General features: G+C 42.2%; 2 protein-coding genes across 3 annotated transcripts in view; both read right to left on the reverse strand.

Annotated features, from left to right (window-relative positions):
- LOC125916150 (zinc finger protein 234-like) overlaps positions 1-21716 on the reverse strand; it is a 69436-nt gene that overhangs the window by 1651 nt on the left and 46069 nt on the right. The window lies entirely within an intron of this gene.
- Positions 427-12705, reverse strand: LOC125915255 (zinc finger protein-like). 2 transcript variants are annotated; one of them, XM_049620982.1, is made up of 6 exons: positions 12070-12705; positions 11503-11550; positions 5919-5975; positions 4690-4816; positions 3766-3854; positions 427-551 (listed from the first exon to the last, which is right to left on the reverse strand). In XM_049620982.1, the coding sequence occupies exons 3-6, from the start codon at positions 5931-5933 to the stop codon at positions 528-530; spliced, it is 255 nt and encodes an 84-aa protein (XP_049476939.1). In that variant the 5' UTR covers positions 5934-5975; positions 11503-11550; positions 12070-12705; the 3' UTR covers positions 427-527. The 2 variants fall into 2 exon arrangements, with proteins under 2 accessions (XP_049476939.1, XP_049476938.1); XM_049620981.1 differs by lacking the exon at positions 427-551 and having other exon boundaries at positions 2002-3854.

Below are 21716 nucleotides of genomic sequence, written 5' to 3' on the forward strand. Positions count from 1 at the left end.
GGTTTTTTCACATTCATTACATCGGTAAGGTTTCTGTCCTGTGTGAATCACACTATCCTGGTTCAATGCTGAAACCTTCACGCCGTCTTTCTCATAATCATCGTGACAATAAGATTTGTCACTTCTGTGTATTCCATGATTAAGGGGATGTGAAATCCAACCGATCGCGTCAACATCTCGTTTACACCGACACAGATGATTTTTCATGGACGTTTGCTGATATCTGTTCTGATAACTCTGCGACTCAGTCAAAGACGTTTTCCTCCAAGAGTCCTGGACTCTCAGAATTGGAAACTCTGAGTTTTCAGTACCACCGGGACCAGCCACTTTACAATTTAGCATACAGTTCTCATCTTCAGAAATTTGAATAGACAGTCCCGCTCCAAGCTGGCAGGGGGAATCACCCTGCTTGTGAAACTGAGAACTATTTCTCATGGAGTTCTGCCATCTGGTTAGGTCACTTGCGATGTGTTGCCAGATTTGCCAGCAGGAAAGCTCTTCACGTGGTCCTCTGTCTTGAAGAGTCCTCAGCTCACTTTGACTGTTCCCTCCTATAGGGACAGAATTCAGACATGAGGACAAGTGAAAGCACTGTTCAGAGTCAAGATTTCACACTTAGGACACAGTACAAGACTTTACTGAACCTCAGGATGGTCCGGCTTATCTTTTTCACCACGTATGAAATGCTCTGGCTTATATACTGATAGAAACCAAGAGGTAGTCCATTAAACTCCCAACCGCTTAGCATCAATGAAACCTACTTGAAACAAAATTACTGCCATCTGACATACCATTTAAATCATGTCAGAAATGACATGTCTTTCCCACCACAATGCATGATCAGTAAGGACAAGCGTGTTGCAGTGTTGACAGCTTTTGACAGCGCGTCGCAGTTAGCAGGCACTCGAGAAGCGCATGCATAGATGAATCCCAGTTTGAGGTCTGAGATGATGATGATGATGATGATGATGACGATGATGATGATGATAAGAATTAGAATTATAAATCCCAGTTTAAGTGTGAACAGGACAGAGGAGCCAAAGAACTTTTACAAGTATTTGAAGTAAGAAAAGAAAGGGCACCTGGGTGGCTCAGTCGGGTGAGTGTCCGACTTCGGCTCAGGTCATGATCTCATGGTTTTTGAGTTCAAGCCCTGCATCAGGCTCTTTGCTGACAGCTCAGAGCCTGGAGTCTGCTTTGGATTCTGAGTCTCCCTCTCTCTCTGCCCCTCCCCTGCTCACACTCTTGTCTCTGTTTCTCTCTCTCAAAAATAAATAAGCATTAAAATAAAAAAAATTGAAATAAGGGGTACCTGGGTGGCTCAGTCGGTTAAGCAACCGACTTTGGCTCGGGTCATGATTTCACGTTTGTGGGTTCGAGCCCCACCTCAGGCTCTCTGCAGACAGTGCGGAGCCCGGACCCTGCTTTGGATTCTGTGTCTCCCTCTCTCTCCGCCCCCGCCCCCCGCTTGTGCTCTTTTTCTCTTTCAAAAATAAACATTTAAAAAAATTTTTGAGGGGCGCCTGGGTGGCTCAGTTGGTTAAGTGTCCAACTTCGCCTCAGGTCATGATCTCACGGTTTGTGGGTTGGAGCCCCACATCAGGCTCTGTGCTGACAGCTCAGAGCCTGGAGGCTGCTTCAGATTCTGTGTCTCCCCCTCTCTCTCTGCTCCTCCCCTGCTTATGCTCTTTCTGTCTCTCAAAAATAAATTAATGTTTAAATAAATAAGTAAATAAAAATTAAAAAAAATAAAAATAAAACATTTTTTGAAATAAGAAAAGGACGGGTAAATACAGATTACTAAGAAAAGTGAAAGGCGGCACCAGAGGCAGCAGTACACCAAGGGGGTACTGAGGAGAAAATCAAAGGTGCTAAAGAAAGAAAAGCATGAAGACTTATGCACTAGATCCTTCTGAGACTTTTGTATTATCTAAAATTTTTTTTAATGTTTTTATTTTTTGAGAGAGAGAGAGGGGGGGGGGGGAGAGCACACGCGCATGAGCAGGGAAGGAGCAGAGAGAGGGGGAGACACAGAATCCGAAGCAGGCTCCAGGCTCCGAGCTGTCAGCACAGAGCCCGACGCAGGGCTCAAACTCACCAGCCGTGAGATCAGGGACAACCTGAGCTGAAGTCGGACACCTAACTCACTGAGCCACCCAGGCGCCCCTGTACTATCTCTCTAAATATACCCTAATCACCCTCCCCACACTACTCTGCCAAGTAAGAATCAAATTTAGAGGCCAGGGACGAATGCCGACTCTTTGAAGACAGCGTGGAAAAATTGTGGATATAGATCCATTGGTCTTCAACAAGAACAATTTTCAAAGTGAAGAATGGTTTCTTATTGAGCTGGGAAATCAATTCCATAGCTTACAATATTTAGAAGAAACAGATCAGAAACGAATAGAGAATCATCGCAAGCAATAAAGGTGTCATTATACGAAACGCCTTCAAAAGTCATACATTTAAATACATACACAAACACAATGTCTGAGGTAACAACGTTAAGATCCACTTCTTATTATACCTGTGGATTTTGGAAGCAGCAAATGGGATGCAGTTGGGCAAATCTTTTAAGGGAAAGGCTAACTCACAAGCTTGCTATTTTCTGAGACCTTTCATTCTATGATACGAGAGACACGGAAACTGAATATTTTCCCTTCTATGGAGGAGCTGCCTAACTGGACAGAAGAATCCACAATTAAAAAAACAATTCCTCCCCAAATGAATATGCTCTGCTACTAATGGAAAGTCACAGGAAAAGAATGTTATTCAGTTTGGTTATAATGACAGTGCTGCAGGTTCTGTATAGGTTTCTGTACAAGTTGGTGCGGGTCAATTTGTACAGAAAGGCAAACACACACATGCACACGCACGTATACCAGGGGCACCAGAAACATCGGAATTAGGTCAGGAATTCATTTAAAGACAAAAACTGGTCTGCAATATCCCCTATTCACGTGGATCTGTTCACCACCTATCAGCTATCTCCATGGAAGGCAGGTTTCCCTCTACGGGAACTCATTCATTTATTCAACAAATATTTACAGATCCCCTGCCATGTACCAGGACTGTTCTAAGCATTAAGGATAGTGAACAAGAAACAGAAAAATCCCCCCACTTTTAAAAATTACACTCCAGTGAGGAGAGAAAGGTAATAAGCAATGAACAAAAATATATGTGAGGTGAGGTCAAGGGCTCAGACACAGAATAAAGCAGGGCACAGAGAGTAGAGAGGGGAAGGCATTTTCGACAGGGTGGTCAGAGCCCAAACATGATATTAAAACTGAGTGACCCAAAAGAAGGAGAGAAGGGGCCTGAAGGATTGGAGGTGGAAGGGTATTCCAGGCAGAGAGGAGAACGAGTGAAGGGCTCTGAGGCAGAAGCTTCCTTTGCGGGTCTGGGGAACGGCAGAGTGGACGCTGTAGGCAGAAAAGATGGGGCAAGAGGGAGGACGGATGTATTCGGAAAGGCAGTGGGGGATGAACGGCAGACCACAGAGGACGTTCCGGAGGCTGTTGTCAGTGGTTCTCATTCTACGTAAACGAAGCCGTAAGAGAATTCTGAACAGAAGACTAGCCTAACCTGGCCTGAAGTTACAAAGGATCACTCTGGCTGCTACTTGAAGAACAGACTGTAGGAGGAGTCACACAATCCAGGAAAGAGCTGTGGCAACTGGACACGGACAACAGCACAGGGGTGGCGAGAAACAACAAGGATGGTCAGGAAACTGTCAGAACTCACACGTGCTTGGTTCTTACCCACATTTCTCTCCATCTGGGCTGCGGTCTTCATCGACCAAAGCTTCTCTTCTCTTTCTATACGCCATTTATCCTGTTTCAAGGATTGGTGTCCTAAGAACATGCAAAGTCACGAGTTAGAACGAACACATGAGAGGGGCGCCTGGGTGGCTCAGTCAAACGGCCAACTTCGGCTCAGGTCATGATCTCACAGTTCATGAGTTCGGGCCCCGCATCGGGCTCAGCGCTGACAGCCTGGAGCCTGCTTCAGATTCTGTGTGTGTCTCTCTCTGCCCTCCCCCCACTCTTGCTCTGTCTCTCCCTCTCAAAAATAAATAAACGTTAAAAAAAAATTAAAAACAACGAACACACGAGGGCTAAAATTTACTGGAAACTTTTTGAGTTCCAACTGCATATTCGAGGTATCGAAAGCTGTGTTTTTCCAACCTGTTTTAAATCATGACCCCAAAGCTAAATACATAGCATTTATTTCATGACCCAAATGCATACCTAAAGATATGTACTGTTGAAACAACGTTTGAATGCTCTATTTCTGACCAATGTCCGTGTTCACTAAATCCCTCCCACTGGCCCTCACACACTCCTGCACTCAGCCAGTTTTTGCTGCCATGCGTCCTCAGAAGCTGATATCCTCTACCTTATTTATTTCATTCAAAGTTGCTCACAGACCTCAATAAACCAGTTTTATAATGCATTAATGGGATAGGAGTGAAATCTGAAATCGAATAGGCAAAGCGTAGCAGTATACATAGTCCATTTATAGTTCTTTACCAAACCCAAATAAAGAAGACCTGAAAGATCCCGTTCACAAAGACCAGAGACATCCTATGTCCCGTAGGAAATGGAAAAGTTCACTCCCCAAACTCAGAGAACCATCTCAAGAGCCCCCAAAGGTCACAAAGATACTCCAGAGGGGGGCTGTCCTCACCCACGGAGACCAGGTTCCTGAAGTTTTCTAACATCACATCCTGGTACAGCTTCCTCTGGGCAGAGTCCAGCAGTCCCAGCTCCTCCTCCGTGAAGGCCACTGCCACATCCCTGAACGTCACTGCCTCCTACGACAAACACACACGACCTCCATCTTACACCCGATGTCCACTGCGAGAGGTGGGAAGGATGGGGGGGCGGGGGGGGAGGTTGCTCTGGCCCCTGAGCAATGTGTAGGTTTCCCAGCGCCGCTCCTACCCTACCAGTGCCACACGCGGATTTCCCGCAGCCTTGTCCCAAGTGCTGCCATGAGGGGCACCTGGGCGGCTCAGTCGGTTACGCATTCGACTTGATTTCAGCTCACTCACGGCGTTTTGGGTTCGAGCCCTGCATCAGGCTCTGCACGGACAACGCGGAACCTGCTTGGGATTCTCCCTCTCTCTCTGCCCCTAGCCCGCTCACACTCTCTCAAAATAAATACAGAACCTTAAAAAAAAAAAGAAGCGTTGCTATGGAAAGGAAAGCTTGTCTATTCACCCGGCCCTCTCAGTGAACGCTATAAAAAGCAAACTCCCTAGGGTTTGAATCGCTGCATCCTATACTAAAAAGGTTTTACTTTTTAACTAACGTTGCCAATTACCCCAGAAACATTTAAGAGTTTAGCCGCAGGAGTGTTTGATGGCACCTGCCGTCCCACTGAGGTGGGATCAGGTGAGGAGTAGCATTCTATGTGGAAATAACCCAAAGGGCATGCCACGTCCCTGGATGAAACACTCTCTCCTCCTGTACCTGTCTTCACTTGAACACCACACTCTGCCTCCAGACCCCTGGTTTTCTTGTGTGAACTTAAGCAGGTACCTTTTTCCCAACCCCTTTTCTTTATATTTAAAATGAAGATGGGGATGCCTGGGTGGCTCAGTCAGTTAAGCGTCCTACTCTTGATTTCGATTTTGGCTCAGGTCGTGATCCCGTGGTTTGCGAGTTCGAGCCCCACATGGGGCTCTGTGCTGACAGCTGAGCCTGGAGCCTGCTTCGGATTCTGTGTCTCCCTCACTCTCTGCCCCTCTCCCGCTAGCTCCCACTCACTCTCTCAAAAATAAATAAATGTTAAAAAAATTTTTTTTTAACAAATTTAAAAGACAAATAAAAACTAAAGAGAGAAGAACTTATGTCCAGCCTTGGAGGACTAAAAGGACATTTTTAACAGCAAAAAAGGCAAGCCGTACTCACCTTGAACAAGCTCATTTTCTCGTTCCTTCTGGAGAAACAGAATCCTAGGAAGACAGACTGAGAAAGGAGAAAGAAGTCAGTGGCAATCAGTCAGGTACGTCACTAACCTAGGGGACGGCTCACTGTGAATCAGTAAGGGCACTCCTTCCTCGGCACGACGCAGGTGAACAAGCTTCACAAGCAGAATGAGACAGGTATACCAGATACGCGCCCTCTATCCCTTCCATAGTTCAAGGAACACCTGCCCAACCACAAAAATGGCTCCACCACAGTGCCCCTGCAGCTTCCGCTGTAGGAATTCTTATCCCGGGTATGATCTAAATTGAGACCGCACCAGTAAGAGCTGGCTCTGGAGTCAGTGTGCATGGGCTGAAATCCCGGCTAGGCTATTCAGTAGCAGTGTCATCTTGGGCAGATCATTAACGTCTCTCTGCCTCGGTTTTGTCATGTGCAAGTGGGGGAGGATAACGCTACCAACGTCCTGGGACCACGGAAGAGGTGGAAAGCTCCCAGAGCCCTGCCAGTTCCTTATTTCTTTGCAAACGCAGGGACACATTCTGCAGAATAAGACTCTATAGTTTAGATTCTCTCTACTGAGAGAATATCGTTAAAATACACAGAGATCAAAGGTTGTCGCTCTGTCGGGTGAGAGTCTTATTAACTGCTCCACATCTCCGGTTGTCTTCCTAATAATTTGGAACCTCGATGACAATATTTAGAGAGACATGGCCAACTTTTTATAAAAGTTACAAAAATAAGTGAAGTTTCTTTCTTTTTTTCTTAATGTTTATTATTTATTTTTGAAAGAGAGAGAGAGAGAGAGTCTGGGCAGAGAGAGAGGGAGGCAGAATCCAAAACAGCCTCCAGGCTCCGAGCTGTCAGGACACAGCCCGAAGCAGGGCTGGATCTCACGGATCGTGAGATCGTGACCTGAGCCGAAGTCAGATGCTTAACCCACTGAACCACCCAGGCACCCCAAGTGAAGTTTCTTTTTAAGCAGGAAGTGCACTTTTGACAAGTATGCACGGAGATAAAGAAAACTAATAAAACCCAAGCTTCTACAACAAAAAATAGGTTGACAGTCCTGACCTAATTTAAATAAAAAAGACAGACATCTGAGTTGTAACCATACTGTTACAAATAAAGGAATGTATAAGAAATAAATAGGTAGGAAGAAAAAGTTCCCCCTCTGGCAGAAGGCAAGGTAAAAAAAAGTAGAATGAAAGAAAGACAGAAAATTATCAATGGATGCCAAAAAATGGTGAAAGTTTGGGAATAAATAAATAAAATATTAACTGCAAAAGGGAAAACGGGAACCTGGCAGACACCTTACCCAAGAAAACAAATTTGACACCAGCAGTTGGGTCAAACCAACAAACTGACAGGTGCCTCCCGTGATGCACCAAGAAGGTGGCCTTACCACTGACTTCTGTAGCATCCCTGTTGCTAACGTACAGCCTGAATCAAATCATAAACAAATTATCAGATAAACCAAAAAAGAGGGACATTCTACAAAATAATTTGCCAATATTCTTCAAGAATACCATCATCTAAATTACATAAATGAAGTCTGAGGAATTATTCTATCTTTTTGTTTTAGGTAACCTTTAAAAAATTTTTTTAAACGTTTAATGTTTATTTTAATGTTTAATGGGGTAGGGGGGAAGCAGAGACACAGGCAAAGAGAAAATCCGAAGCAGGCTCTAGGCTCCAAGCTGTCAGCACAGAGCCCGACGCGGGGTTTGAACTCACGGACTGTGACATCATGACCTGACTCGAAGTCGGACGCTTACCCAACTAGCCACCCAGGTGCCCCGAGGTTTTTAAAAATTTTTTTTTTTTAATGTTTATTTTTGAGAGAGAGAGAGACAGCATGTGAGCAGGGGAGGAGAAGAGAGAGAGGGAGACACAGGATCTGAAGCAAGGTGCAGGCTCTGAGCTGTCAGTACAGAGCCTGACGCGGGGCATGAACCCACGAACCAAGAGATCATGACCTGAGCCGACGTCAGACACCCAACTGACCGAGCCACCCAAGGCGCCCCAAGTTTTAAGTAATCTTTATATCCAACAAGGGGCTCAAACTCATAACCCCAAAATCTGGAGTTGCATGCTCTACAGACTGAGCAAGCCAGGCGCCCCAGAATCATTCTAGAATAAAGACTAATAAAACAAAAACTAAGTTCAACGCATATCACAGGACTGAACCCTGAACTAGAAAAAGGAAATTGCTCTCAAAGACTTTCTTGGAAGAACTGAAAAAAACTGAAATTTGTACTGTGGATTAGATAACAGTACATTATCATCATAATTAATTCCATGTTGATCAGTCTATAGCTCGCTCTCAAATGGTTCAGCAAAAAAACATAACAATATACAAGTATGATAAAGCTGTGAAAGAGAAAAAAAAAGCGGGGGGGGCTTGAAAGCTAACAGCAGCAAACAGCTAGAGCTTGGTGTTTGCCACCGATCAGTGAGAATCTGACAGGGCCACTCAGTGATCATGATCAACAGGAAGAGGACAGGACACAGGACGCCTGGGTGGCTCAGTCAGTTAAGCGTCCAACTTTGGCTCAGGTCATGATCTCATGGTCCAGGAGTTCAAACCCTGCGTTGGGCTCTGTGCTGACAGCTCGGAGCCTGGAGCCTGCTTCAGATCCTTTGATTCCTCTGCCCCTCCCCTGCTCGTGCTCTCTCACTCTCAAAAATAAATAAACATTTAAAAAAAAATTTTTTTTTAAAGGATGAGACACTTTGTAACACAGACACAAAGACATTCTTTGTTGTAGCCCACCCCCAGCTAACGTGAGTGACTAGTTTATTAATAGTGACAACTGCAGTCTCATTTTGTTTCTCCCATCTACTAGACAAAAATTATTACAACATTCAGTCATCAAATTGCTTCTGCTTCCTGACAGCATCCAAACCAGATCAAACTCTCACTGCTTAAAACTCCCCAACTCAGTTTACACAAGGCAAAAACCCTGTAAGCAGCCCCACTTAACAGCCTCTTACCAAGACACCCTGGGTGTGTGGGCTTCCTTGCTTCCCACAAGCTGAAACCAACCTAATGCTTTGATTACAGAGACGTCCCTGGTGGTTTGGGGCTGACACTCACTGACAGAGCAAATAGGCAAAATATAAGTTAGTAACTGATGAATCTGATGAAGATATGAGACTTCGTTATGCTATTTTTGCAACTTTTCTAGAAGTTTGAAGGTACATAAAAAGAAAAAGTGAGGGGTGCCTGGGTGGCGTAGTTGGTTAAGTGTCCAACTTTTGATTTCAGCTCAGGTCGTGATCTTGCAGTCCCTGAGTTCAAGCCCCACATCGGGCTCTGTCTGCACTGGCAGTGTGAAGCCTGCTTGGGATTCCCTCCCTCTCTCTCTCTCTCTCTCTCTCTCTCTCTGCCCTTCCCCGGCTCTCTCTTTCTCTCTCAAAAATAAATAAACATTTAAAAAATATATTTAAAAAAAAAAGTGAAAGAAAATAGGAAATAGTCATAGCTATAAGAACAGTAATGGGGTTCCTGGGTGACTCAGTCGGTTAAGCGTCTGACTTCGGCTCAGGTCATGATCTCACAGTTTGTGAGTTCGAGCCCCGCGTCGGGCTCTGTGCTGACACCTCAGAGCCTGGAGCCTGCTTCGGATTCTGTGTCTCCCTCTCTCTCTGCCCCTCCCCCACTCACGCTCTGTCTCTCAAAAATAAACATTAAAAAAAAAAAGAATAGTAATAATAATAGTTCTGATAAAGGTGACTATAGCAAAAATATCTTATGTTAACAGTAACTACTAGCTGATCTTCAAACTTCCGGAAGAATTTCTCTATTACAAAAGATGGCAACAAATTCACTCCCCAAAGTACACACATCCTCCAGTTCCCTCCAGTTTGACTCTACACTTGCCAGCTGCCTTCTGCTCAAGTCAATACACTCCAAGCAGACACGACAGCTGACAAGAACGAGTGGGGGGGGGGGGGGGGGGGGGAGAAATCACTGGACTGAGTGGGGCTATGGTGCACCCAGCTCAGTTTTATCTGTGACCTCCAGCAAGGTCCATTTTCCAGGTCTCAGCTTCCAGACAAGAGCCTTTTCCTGAGCTTCTGGAATTTTCACGTGCACAGGAATCTCCCCAGAATCTTGCTGGAATGCAGATTCCTGGGTCCCATGGGCAGAAAGTTTAAATAAAAGGTCTCGGAAGGGGCTCAAGGATGAGCATTTCTACCCAAGTGATGCCAAGGCCACTGCTCTGTGGGCCACAGTTTCAGGAACACGGCAGTATCCCATCTGGCCCAAAGAAAGCAACCTCCACTAAACACAAATATACATAGAGCAACCAGACAGGCTAAAATGTTGTTGTTGTTACTGTTACATTCCAAGGTTATGGGTAGTTAACATTTGTATTTATACACATTTCTGTATTTTCCATAATGATTAGGTTACTTCTATGATATAAGTATTATTTAGGGGCGACTGGGTGGCTCAGTTGGTTAAGTGTTTGACTTTGGCTCAGGTCATGATCTCACAGTTCGTGAGTTCGAGCTCCACATCAGGCTCTGTGCTGACGGTGCAGAGCCTGCTTGGGATTTTCTCTCTCTCTTCTCTCTCTCTCTCTCTGCCCCTCCCCAACTTGTGCTTGCTCTCTCTCTCAGATACATAAACTTTTAAAAATTAAAAAATATGTATATTATTTAAAACAAATGACACAGACCAAAAATCTACTTTAGAGATTTCGGACACCGAGGTGGCTCAGTAGGTTAAGCATCAGATTCTTGGTTTCAGCTCAGGTCATGATCTCATGGTTTGTGGGATCAAGCCCTAAGCTGGGCTCGGCGCTGAAAGCAGGGAGCCTGCTTGGGATTCTCTCTCCCTCTCCCCCTCCCCCACCTGCGCGCATGCACTCTCAAAATAAATACACTTAAAAAACGGTTTAAAAAAATATAAGAAATTCTTAGAATACCCTAAACCTTGCTCTCAAGGTCCCTGCAGTCAAGTCCCAAAATGTTTTCACAATGATTCTAGCCAGTCCCTTATGCTCAAGGAGAATATATCAAAGAGATTCATGAACTCAGGTGATGGCTTCAGAATGTCCCGCTCTGCCTCCTACTACCTGGATGCCCATGGACAAATGGGCTATGTTCTCCACCTCAGTCTCTCCTCATCTTTAAAGTAGGAAAAACATGGGGGCACCTAGGTCCGTGAAGCATTTGACTTTGGCTCAGGTCATCATACCCAGGGTTCGTGGGTTCGAGCCCCGTGTCAGGCTCTGTGCTGACAGCTCAGAGCCTAGATAGAGCCTGCTTCGGATTCTGTGTCTCCCTCTCTCTCTGCCCCTCTTCCTGCTCCTGCTCTGTCTCTCTCAAAAGTATATTAAAAATATTTAAAAAAAAATTTTTTTAAGTAGGAAAAACAGCAGTACTTCAAAGAGCCATTGTGTGAGGGGGGAATGTGTTCATCTGTGTAAAGCTTTTAGAACGGAACTCTGCAACGAAGGCTCAGTTGTAATCATCACCCATGCCCAAGTGCGTGTCCCACACTTTCTCCAGTTTACGTGACTATCTTGGTAGAAGAATGGCAAGTCCTACTCACGTGGGGCTCTGTTGCCTCCTCCCTGCAGTGCTTGTTGAGAAGTCAGGGCTGGGGAAGGAAAGGAGGTTGTGAAATACCAGTATTCTTTCCATTCCCAATAAATCACATTCCCCGGTATCAACTAGAAGCAACCCTCTCCTTCCAAAAAAAGGTCAGGAGTCCAGGACAATTCAGCATCCTGGGCTCGCAGAGTCTGAAAAACGGGCGCTTCTCGGATAATTACAGTAGTATTAATAACCACAACCCTCCCGCCAGGTAGTTTTAAATCTTTTGCTTGTACTCTCTTGGTTTTCTCCCCACGGCACTGTATTAGGAAGGTATTACTTTTACTCCCCTTTTACAAAACAGCAAACCAAGACATAGAGGGATTAAGTAATTCACCCAATGTGATACCGCATGAAGAGGGGGTGGTCGTAGGTGGGGAGCCAGGACACAGGTGCAGAGAGCCCGGGAGACCCTCTAACCCGGGGAAGCACAACCAGAACCCGCCCCATCCCGGGCACTTCCCCAACGCGAAGAAGCTCCGCCCAGGAGAACGCAAATCACCCCCCCCCTCGGCCATCTAACCTCCGTTTTTAGCCGCTGCTCCTCTTTCTCTCCCAATGAAAGGCTGGTGGCTGCTGGCCCCGGGTGCGTTCCGGGGAAGTTTGAACGGGTCGTGAACAGCGGACCAGAAACCCTACAATCAGAGAAAAGATGGCTGCTACGGCGTCCTGCTGGGGCGGAAGTGCCTGCGGTCACCGGAGCTCCTGGACTACACTTCCCAGAATTCACCAGCACCACCGTGTTGAATGGAAGTACCTGCGACTACTCGGAGTTCCTGGACTACACTTCCCAGAATGCCGCGGGGAAAAACCTTTACAGCCGGGGCTTACAGTCGCTGCGGAGTGCGAGACTATACGGCGGTCTGGACCGCAGGGGCCAACCTGCGTCGCGCTGCGGCAACGGTGACAACAAGGCTCTCCAGACTACCCTTCGCCTAAGGTCGTAGCGGAAAACAGACAAAGCCACGCCCCTGATGCGGAAGTGCTCGACTATTCTATTTCACTTCCAGGGATCCCTGCGAGGGTCTCCTGCAGTTGCCTTGCCATTTTAGCACGTCATCTCAGCACTTAGAAGAGTGTAGATTCTGTTCACGAAAAGCCGAGAAGCTAAGTAGCACTTTCGATATGCTCAAGGGACTAAAGCACGTAAATCCTTTTTTTTTTTTTTTTTTTTTTTAAACCACAGATGCTTCCTAGTAAATTCCAAAGAGCTCCACCATAGGAATAGGAGCAAAAGGAAACTGGGCCTTCACTGGCAAACGTTAAATCAGCTCAGTCCTTGAAACTGCATGAAAGTGAATTGTTGGCATCTTCTGACCCTTGCAGAAGCGAGTGGAAATCCTTTGTACGGGAAGATGTCGGTCATCATCCTAAGCCTCAAATTATTCCTATCATTATAAAATTTGTCATATCAGTATTAGGCCAAGTGAACTTTAAGGGGGAAAAACATTACTTGGCATAGGGCCACTTTTCGTAATGATAAAAGTTTCAAGGTACCAGAAAGTAATAACTTCAGTTTGTATTTTATAAAGCGAAAATTGAACTATGACAGAGAAAGATTCAAACTCAGTTGGAACTGGAGATTTTAACAGGTACACACATGGGAAAATGTTGAGCCTTAAATGCATGTATTAAAATAGAGGAGGGGCGCCTGGGTGGCGCAGTCGGTTAAGCGTCCGACTTCAGCCAGGTCACGATCTCGCGGTCCGTGAGTTCGAGCCCCGTCAGGCTCTGGGCTGATGGCTCGGAGCCTGGAGCCTGTTTCCGATTCTGTGTCTCCCTCTCTCTCTGCCCCTCCCCCGTTCATGCTCTGTCTCTCTCTGTCCCAAAAATAAATAAAAAATGTTGAAAAAAAAATTTAAAATAGAGGAGAAGCTGAAAATCCCTCTGGAAAAAACTAATCTCAGAAATTTAATTAACGAATAACAAAACCAAAGAAAGCAGATAGAAGAAAATAAGAGCAGATTAGCGAAGTACCAACAAAATTAAGTGGATCCCGCCTTCCACAGAAGGTCAAAAGATCACCCCATGGGGAAAGCAATGAAATTGATAAAAGTATGGTGAGAATGATTTTTTAAAAAGACATATATGAAAAATAGCAAGTATCAGAAATTAAAGAGAACATCATGAGATACTATGATGATACTGTAAACACCTTTATAAAAATATATTTGTAGAGGTGTCAGTGGCTCAGTCAGTTGAGCGTCCAACTCTTGATTTTGGCTCAGATCATGATCCCAGGGTCATGGAATCAGGCCTGGCATCAGCTCTGAGCTGAGTGTGAAACCTGCTTAAGATTCTCTCTCTTCCTCTGCCCTTCTCCCCTGCTTGTACTACTTTCTCTAACAACAACAACAATATATATATAATACGTATATATACATATATATTACATATATGTAATATATTTATTATATATTATACATATATGTAATATATATGTATATATACGTATATATGTAATATATATGTATATATACGTATATATGTAATATATACGTATATATATGTACATATATTTCTGTGAAATATATAGATGTATATGTGTATATGTATATGTATATGTATATATGTAATACTTGATGAAATGACAGAAACTTCACTTGCCAAACTCATCTATAAATTTCAGTGTTAACACCACATTCATCTGGACTTTCTATACACTTAATCATGTTAATTTAAGTGGGGTGCCTGGGTGGCTCAGCCGGTTAAGGGACTGACTCTTGGTTTTCGCTCAGGTCATAATCTCAAGGTTCCTGAGATTGAGGACCGAGTTGGGCTCTGCAATGACAGCATGGAGCCTGCTTGGGATTCTCTCTCTCTCCCTCTCTCTCTGTCCCCTCTCCTGCTTGCTCACTCTCTCTCAAAATAAGTAAACTTAAAAAAATCATGTTAATTGTAAGTAACAACCATTTTATTTCTTCTTTCCAATTTGTATACCTTCTCTTTATTTTTCATTCCTTCTTGAACTGGCCAAGACCACTTATTTCCTCTAACACATTCTCATTTTTACCTCGACTATTTTAAAGCAAATTCCAGGGATGTACTTTCACATATAAATATATTAGTATCTATCTCTTACTGATAAGAACATGTTTTTTAAGTAGGCTCCACCCCCCATGTGGGGCTTGAACTCACCACCAGGAGATCAAGGGTCACATGCTCCACTGCCTGAACCAACAAGTACCCCTGATAAGAACATTTTTAAAGCCTAAAGATATTGTGCGATTATGTTTAAGAAAAATAAAATTAGGGGGCACCTGGCTGGCTCAGTCAGAAGAGCGTGCAAGTCTTGATATCAGGATCATGAGTTTAAGCCCAAGGTTGAGTGTAGAGATTACTTAAATAAATAAACTTAAAAGAAAAAAGGAAAAGGAAAAATCTTTGTTTAATAACAATTTATATTCAAGCCGGGTTAAAAAAAATTTTACTATTGTGTGAAATATGCCTAAATTTTTTTGAATCCAGATATTAAAAAAACCGATCCATACATTTGAATTTATTGGTTATCACTATTAAATAGTTCTATAGTCGTGCACTCTTCTTTTTTTTTTTTTTTAAGTATGTGACTGAATTCATGGAAAATCACATTATTTTCCTGTAGGAAAATAATGCAGTATTTTGGATTTGGTTCATTGCTTCAACAACATTGAAACCCAGAAGTCAGTGGAATAATAATTACAGTATTCTTGTGTCTTTTTTAATGGTTTTGTGTTCCAAATTCTGGGAAATCATCCTCTAAGAACTGTGCCTGGCTTAATGCAACATGGCACACAGAGCAGACACAGAAATTCTTCCCAATGTACAAGTCAGTTGAAATCTTGAATGTAGTATGATGCAGTTTGTGCACATGTGTTTTTACTTATTATATAAGTGATACTGTGTCATAAAATTTATCCTGGTGTTTATATTATCCACTCAGGTGTATGTTTTTAAGATTTATCCACCCATCTTATCTAGTTTATAGAACTCCATTTTCTGCACCCACATTTTTTTAAAGTTTGTATTTAAATCCGAGTTAGTTAACATACAGTGTAATATTAGTTTCGGGTGTATAATTTAGTGATTCAGCACTTACATACAATACCTGGTACTCATCACAGTAAGTGCACTCCTTAATTCTATTCTATTCTATTCTATTCTATTCTATTCTATTCTATCCTATTCATTTAAGATTTTATTTATTTTTTTTAAGTAGGCTTCACACCCAACATGGGGAGTGAACTCAACAACCCTGAGATCAAGAGTTGTATTGCTCTACTGACTGAACCAGGCAGGTGCCCCTCCCATCACCTATTTAACCCATCCCACACACACCTCCCCTCTGGCAACCATCAGTTTGTTCTGTATAGTTAAGAGTCTGTCTCTCGGTTTGCCTCTACCTTTTTTCCCAACATTTCATCTATCTACTCTTCCCATTCCTACTGCCAGAAACAATGAAATGAACACACATGTTCACTTACGGACCTATGTGAGAATTTCTTGGGAAGACCTATCCAAGAGGGAAATTACTTCGTAGCATACATGTATACTTAAATTTAGTATCAGCCAGATTGAATCATTACACCAGTCCACATTAACAAGAGCTGTCTTTTTGTGTAACTATCTCTTCACCTCCATTTGGAAGACTTGTCACCCTAACTTTTGCCAGTTGTTACTACTGGCAGTATAACTATGATACTATTAAATGTATAGTAGTATCACACAGTTTTAATTAAGTTTCTCTAGTTTCTAATAAGTGTGATAATTTTTTCAAATGCTCAGGAGCCTCATTTGTAAATGCCTACTTATACCCTTGGCCCCTTTTCTCTTGTGGATGCTACCTTTTTCTTTCCTCATTTTCATTGCACATTCTGATTATTGATACCTTGTCAGTTTTAGAAATTACAAATATTCTTTCCTAAGTGGGCATGTGTTTTTAAATTGTGTCTATTGTGTCCTTCATTGAATAGAAATCATTAATTGTAAGATAACTACTAAATTTCTTCTTAATCTCTGTCCTTTGAAACTCCTAAGGCAAAGGTATCTATTTCTTCCTGCTTAAAATAAATTTCTAGACCTGTCTTTCATATGTAGGTCCTTTAAATGTTTTGGAGTCTATGTATGTGCATCTTATTATATGGGGATTCACTTTTATGTTCTCGAAGAAACACTCTTAAAAAATAAATAATGATATTCATGGCTTCAAGACTCAGTATTACAAAGATCTCAATACTCACCAAAATGATCTATAATATCAATCAAACTCCAATAACAATATCAGCATTTTCCCCTAGAAAATGATGATTAGAAACATTACAAAAGAGCTAAGAAGAGTCTAAATAAGAATAAAACAGAGGACTTATTTATATTAGTATACACTAAATCTTAAAAATCTGTAAGTCTGGAGTTTGCTCAAGAATAGACGAATGAGTGAATAGACATCAAAATCTATATTGAAACAGACATTACACCTTGATGTGTATAAAGAAAACACTACAACAGAGAGGGTAAAGAGGTCTCACTAATATACAGTTCTCAGTCAGTTGGATATGTCTACAGGGAAAAAATGCTGATCACTGTCTCATAGAATATAAAAATACAAATTCCAAAAGGTCTGCAGATTTAAATTTGAAGAGCAAACAATGATAATTTAGGAAAGAAACAGGGGCGCCTGGGTGGCTCAGTTGGTAAAGCGTCTGACTTCAGCTCAGTTCATGATCTCACGGTCTGTGAGTTTGAGCCCCGTGTCAGGCTCTGTGCTGACAGCTCAGAGCTTGTTTCGGATTCTGTGTCTCCCTCACTCCCTGCCCTTCCCCTGCTCATGCTCTCTCTTGCTCTCAAAAATAAATTTAAAAAGATAAATTAGAATAAGTTTTTTTTAAAAAAGGGAAAGAAACAGAACTTCTTTCTTACTCGGACTGGAAAGAATTTCTCCCTCCCTCTTTTTAAGTAGGAAGAATTTCTTAACCAAAAAAAACCCAAAAATAAACAAAAATCACACTGTGAAATAAAAAATTGAAAAATTGTACTATTTTATATACTTTTTAAACTTGTTTTATTTTTTTTTAATTTACATCCAAATTAGTTAGCATATAGTGCAACAATGATTTCAGTAGATTCCTTAGTGCCTCTTACCCATTTAGCCCATCCCCCCTCCCACAACCCCTCCCATAACCCTGTTTGTTCTCCATGAGTCTCTTCTGTTTTGTCCCCCTCCCTGTTTTTATATTATTTTTGTGTCCCCTCCTTTATGTTCATCTGTTTTGTCTCTTAACGTCCTCATTTGAGTGAAGTCATATGATTTTTGTCTTTCTCTAATTTCACCTGGCATAATAACCCTCCAGTTCCATCCACGTAGTTGCAAATGGCAAGATTTCATTCTTTTTGATTGCCGAGTAATACTCCATTGTATCTATATACCACATCTTCTTTATTCATTCATCCATCGATGGACATTTGGGCTCTTTTCATACTTTGGCCATTGTTTATAGTGCTGCTATAAACATGGAGGTGCATGTGTCCCTTTGAAACAGCACACCTGTATCCTATGGATAAATGCAATTGCTGGGTCGTAGGGTAGTCCTATTTTTAGTTTTTCGAGGAATCTTCATACTGTTTTCCAGAGTGGCTGCACCAGCTTGCATTCCCTGGTACTATTTTAAAGTTAAGAAACACTGCTAATCAAAACACACTGAAAGAATGAAAAGGCAAAAAGAGAGATTTTCAAAATGTGTGCAACAAAGGACTCTTATGTAAAATCTAAGTCTTCCGATCAATAAGACAGGCATCCCGACACAAAATATGGAAAAAAGACTTGAGTAAATTCAGAAAAGAGGATGTCAAGTGAGCCAGTAATCATGAAAAGGTACTAAACTCCATGTCATAAGGGAAATACAAATTATGTTGTTATGAGATACCAGCACACTCTGATTAGAAAGGCTAAAATTAAAAACAAAAACAAAAACAAAAAAATATTGAGTAAAGATGCCAACACTTGCATATCACTACTGAGAAAGTATGACTACACTGGTGTCACTACTTTGGAATATTCTAAGTATCTACTAAAGTTGAACATTTACCTCTCATGTTTTGGTTCCATCCATATAAATATTCCTCAAGTAAATGTATCATATATTAAGCACAAGACACATTTTAGACTGTTCATGTCAGTACTAAATGTGATATCCAAAAATTAGAAATTACCCGATACCCATCAACAATAGGATGAATAGATTATGCTATGTTTACACACTACAATGATCTCCACCAATTAAACAAAGTCCTCTGCTCCCAACAATGTTGGTGAATGTCATAACATGATGTTGAGTGAATGAAGCCAGCGTGTATGTATTTTGTGTATACTGTATAATTCCACTTATATAAAATACAGAACAGGCTAAATGAATCTGTGCCATTGAGTTAGTGGCTACCACCGGGAAAAGGAAATAACGGGAATGAGCCTGAGAGGTGTGTTTCTAAGATGTTGGGTTTGTCCTGGTTCTCCAAGGAGTGGACGCCAAGATGTTAAGCAAGACTATTAAAGAACAGATATTTTATTAGGGGGAAACATCTGAGAGAGAAAATGGCTGGGAGCTCAGGGAGGGAATCATCAGAATCATCAGATCATGGTACAAACGTGACCCTGAGTGAAGGAGTTTTGGGAGATTTGGTGATCATCCTAGACTGCTTTGTATCTAAGATCTTGAAAGCTGTCAGGGGGAGGGGGTCCCTGAAGAAAAGGCTTTGGACAGAGGAGTCCCAGCCTCCAAGAATGGATCCATTTTAGGACCCCTATTGTGTTGACGGGCAGCAATCATGGGAAGATTGGCCTCCATGTAAATGTAGTGTGGTGGTGCATTTTAGAGCACAGCAGCTGGGCCCTTTGGCCGATTATACTCCTGCAGTCAGGCAATTGTGAAGAAACTATCAATTTGGGTTTATCTGCTATTCCCTCAGAATGCAGGATACAAAAATACAAAAATATTGTATTGGCAGTAATAACAGTGAAGCAACATCATGTCCTTCTTGGTACATATCAGACCTAAAATGTAGGTTTGTTCTATTATCAATAATATGAACATCTTGGCTAAGGGAGTGTTCACCCAGATTTCTCCATGATATACCTACATTTCCTTTAAAAAATTTTTTTAATGTGTTTTTATTTGTGAGAGAGACACAGAGTGTGAGCAGGGGAAGAGGCAGAGAGAGAGGGAGACACGGAACCCGAAGCAGTCTCCAGGCTCTGAGGTGTCAGCACAGAGCCCGACGCGGGGCTCGAACTCACAAACTGTGAGATCATGACCTGAGCCAAAGTCGGAAGCTTAACCAACTGAGCCACCCAGGTGCCCCTATATTTCTTTTTATAATAATACTGTACTTTGTGGAGATATTTTGGGCTCTGTAGCACCCATCCTGTTTTTCAGTAACTTTCAACCAGTAAGCCGTACCTGCAGTCTTAGAAGTTGTGAGGGCAAATCTTTTTTTTTTTTCATCTACTGAGTTTTCTGTCACAAATTCCCTGACGACACATTATGGTATGACAGCAAAAAATGGTAAACAAAATACAAAAAAAACAAAAACAAAGAAACGAAACCAAAATGAAGGCACTGGGCTTCTGATGTCATGTGTACAGAAAAGTTTAAAATAGAGCTGAGACTGAGACGCTTAGAAAGGCCGGTGTGCAAGGCTGGCTCTTGACAAATATCTGGGTAGTTGGATTGGTCAGGAGGATTCCTACCATTTAAGTAGTTCACAGTGCCTAAGCTCTTTGTGCAAAGTGATTTACCCTGAATATCTCTTTTCCTTCTGAGAATCTCTAATTTTGGTACATGCCAGGCAGAGAATGCCTAAGTAACCGGCCTCCAAAAAAACCCTAGGGCACAGAGTCTCTGATGGTGACACTTCACGTTACCACAATTCAGTGCCAAAGGAATTCGGTACACTGTGATTCCACAGGGAGAGAACTTTTGGAAGCTTGCACCCAATTTCCTCCTCCGGACTTCATCCCATGTACCTTCTCCTTTTGCTCATTTTATTTTGTATCCTTTCAGTTAACAGATCAGTTGTTGGGTACTCCTAGGGAATGAAAGAACATGGAACAGCTTTAGGAACCCCCAATGCACGAAACTGAAACAGCATGGACCTAATTAAGTACCTAACATCCGAAGAAGGTGTGGTCCACAAAATCAATCGTGGGAATCTGTCTCCAGTAAATAGAGTTTGCTGAGGAAAGCCCCTTTAATCAACTATAATGAATAATCACTATCATGTCTATGTAACAGCATCCAAACCTGGTCTTCACCTTTACTGGTTCCACAGCCAGAGGGTCCACATTGCTGTTATGTTCTTCCTTCATGCATACCTTTTCAAAAGGAAATGTTTTGTTTTTTAATGCCTCCACAATGCATTTATACCAATGTTGTTTGTAGCTCCAGGATTTGCCTTCTCCCTGTTATGAATTTATACTTAAAGCACAGCATGCGTTAACTACAATTGTTAAAATTCATCCAATTCTTTGTATATGCAAAACCACCAGAGAATTTTTTGGTTTTGCAACTGGCTTCCAGAGACCATACCTTAATTTTGATCTTATACGCCAGATGACAATACAGAACATTCAGAGCAGCTTAACTGCAAGGGATAATTATTTGGTACTTTCCTAAATTCCATTGTAATTTACTGCTTTGGTACTATTCCATGAAAAACTGAAACATAACTTAAATGGAAGAATATGGGGGGGGGATGAAAAATGCGAAAATGCTATAAAATGTTCCTTGCCAAGAAAAACCACTATGAAAAAGGATCCCTTTTCACATTATCTATGTATGTAGATACATACCTTCCCACAAACACATTCACAAAGATTTATGTGTGATTATGCTATGAAGGCTACAATCTATGATTTCTCAAAGCCCGTATATTTCTCCTCTCGTCACAGATATCTGCCATAATCTTAATGGCTTCAAGTTAATATATGAATATAGCAAAATTCAAGTTCCTACAGACGTGCACTTATTCCTATTAAAAAATCAGTGATATCATCAATGTGGTGCTCATCTTCTCGGTATTTTAATCTCATAATGTTAACTTCTGATTTTATGATTTACAAATCAGAGATGTACAACCTATATTCTGACATATACTCCTTTCCAAGAACCATGCTTTAGTGCTGCCAGTAGGGAAAAGCAT

The sequence above is a fragment of the Panthera uncia genome, assembly GCF_023721935.1.
Source record: "Panthera uncia isolate 11264 chromosome E2 unlocalized genomic scaffold, Puncia_PCG_1.0 HiC_scaffold_19, whole genome shotgun sequence".
NCBI classification, from domain to species: Eukaryota; Metazoa; Chordata; class Mammalia; order Carnivora; family Felidae; genus Panthera; species Panthera uncia.

Coding starts and splice junctions, on each gene's coding strand:
- LOC125915255 (XM_049620981.1), bottom strand. Junction 3,855..4,689: donor CAGGAACCTGGTCTCCGTGG/GTGAGGACAGCC, acceptor GCATGTTCTTAG/GACACCAATCCTTGAAACAG.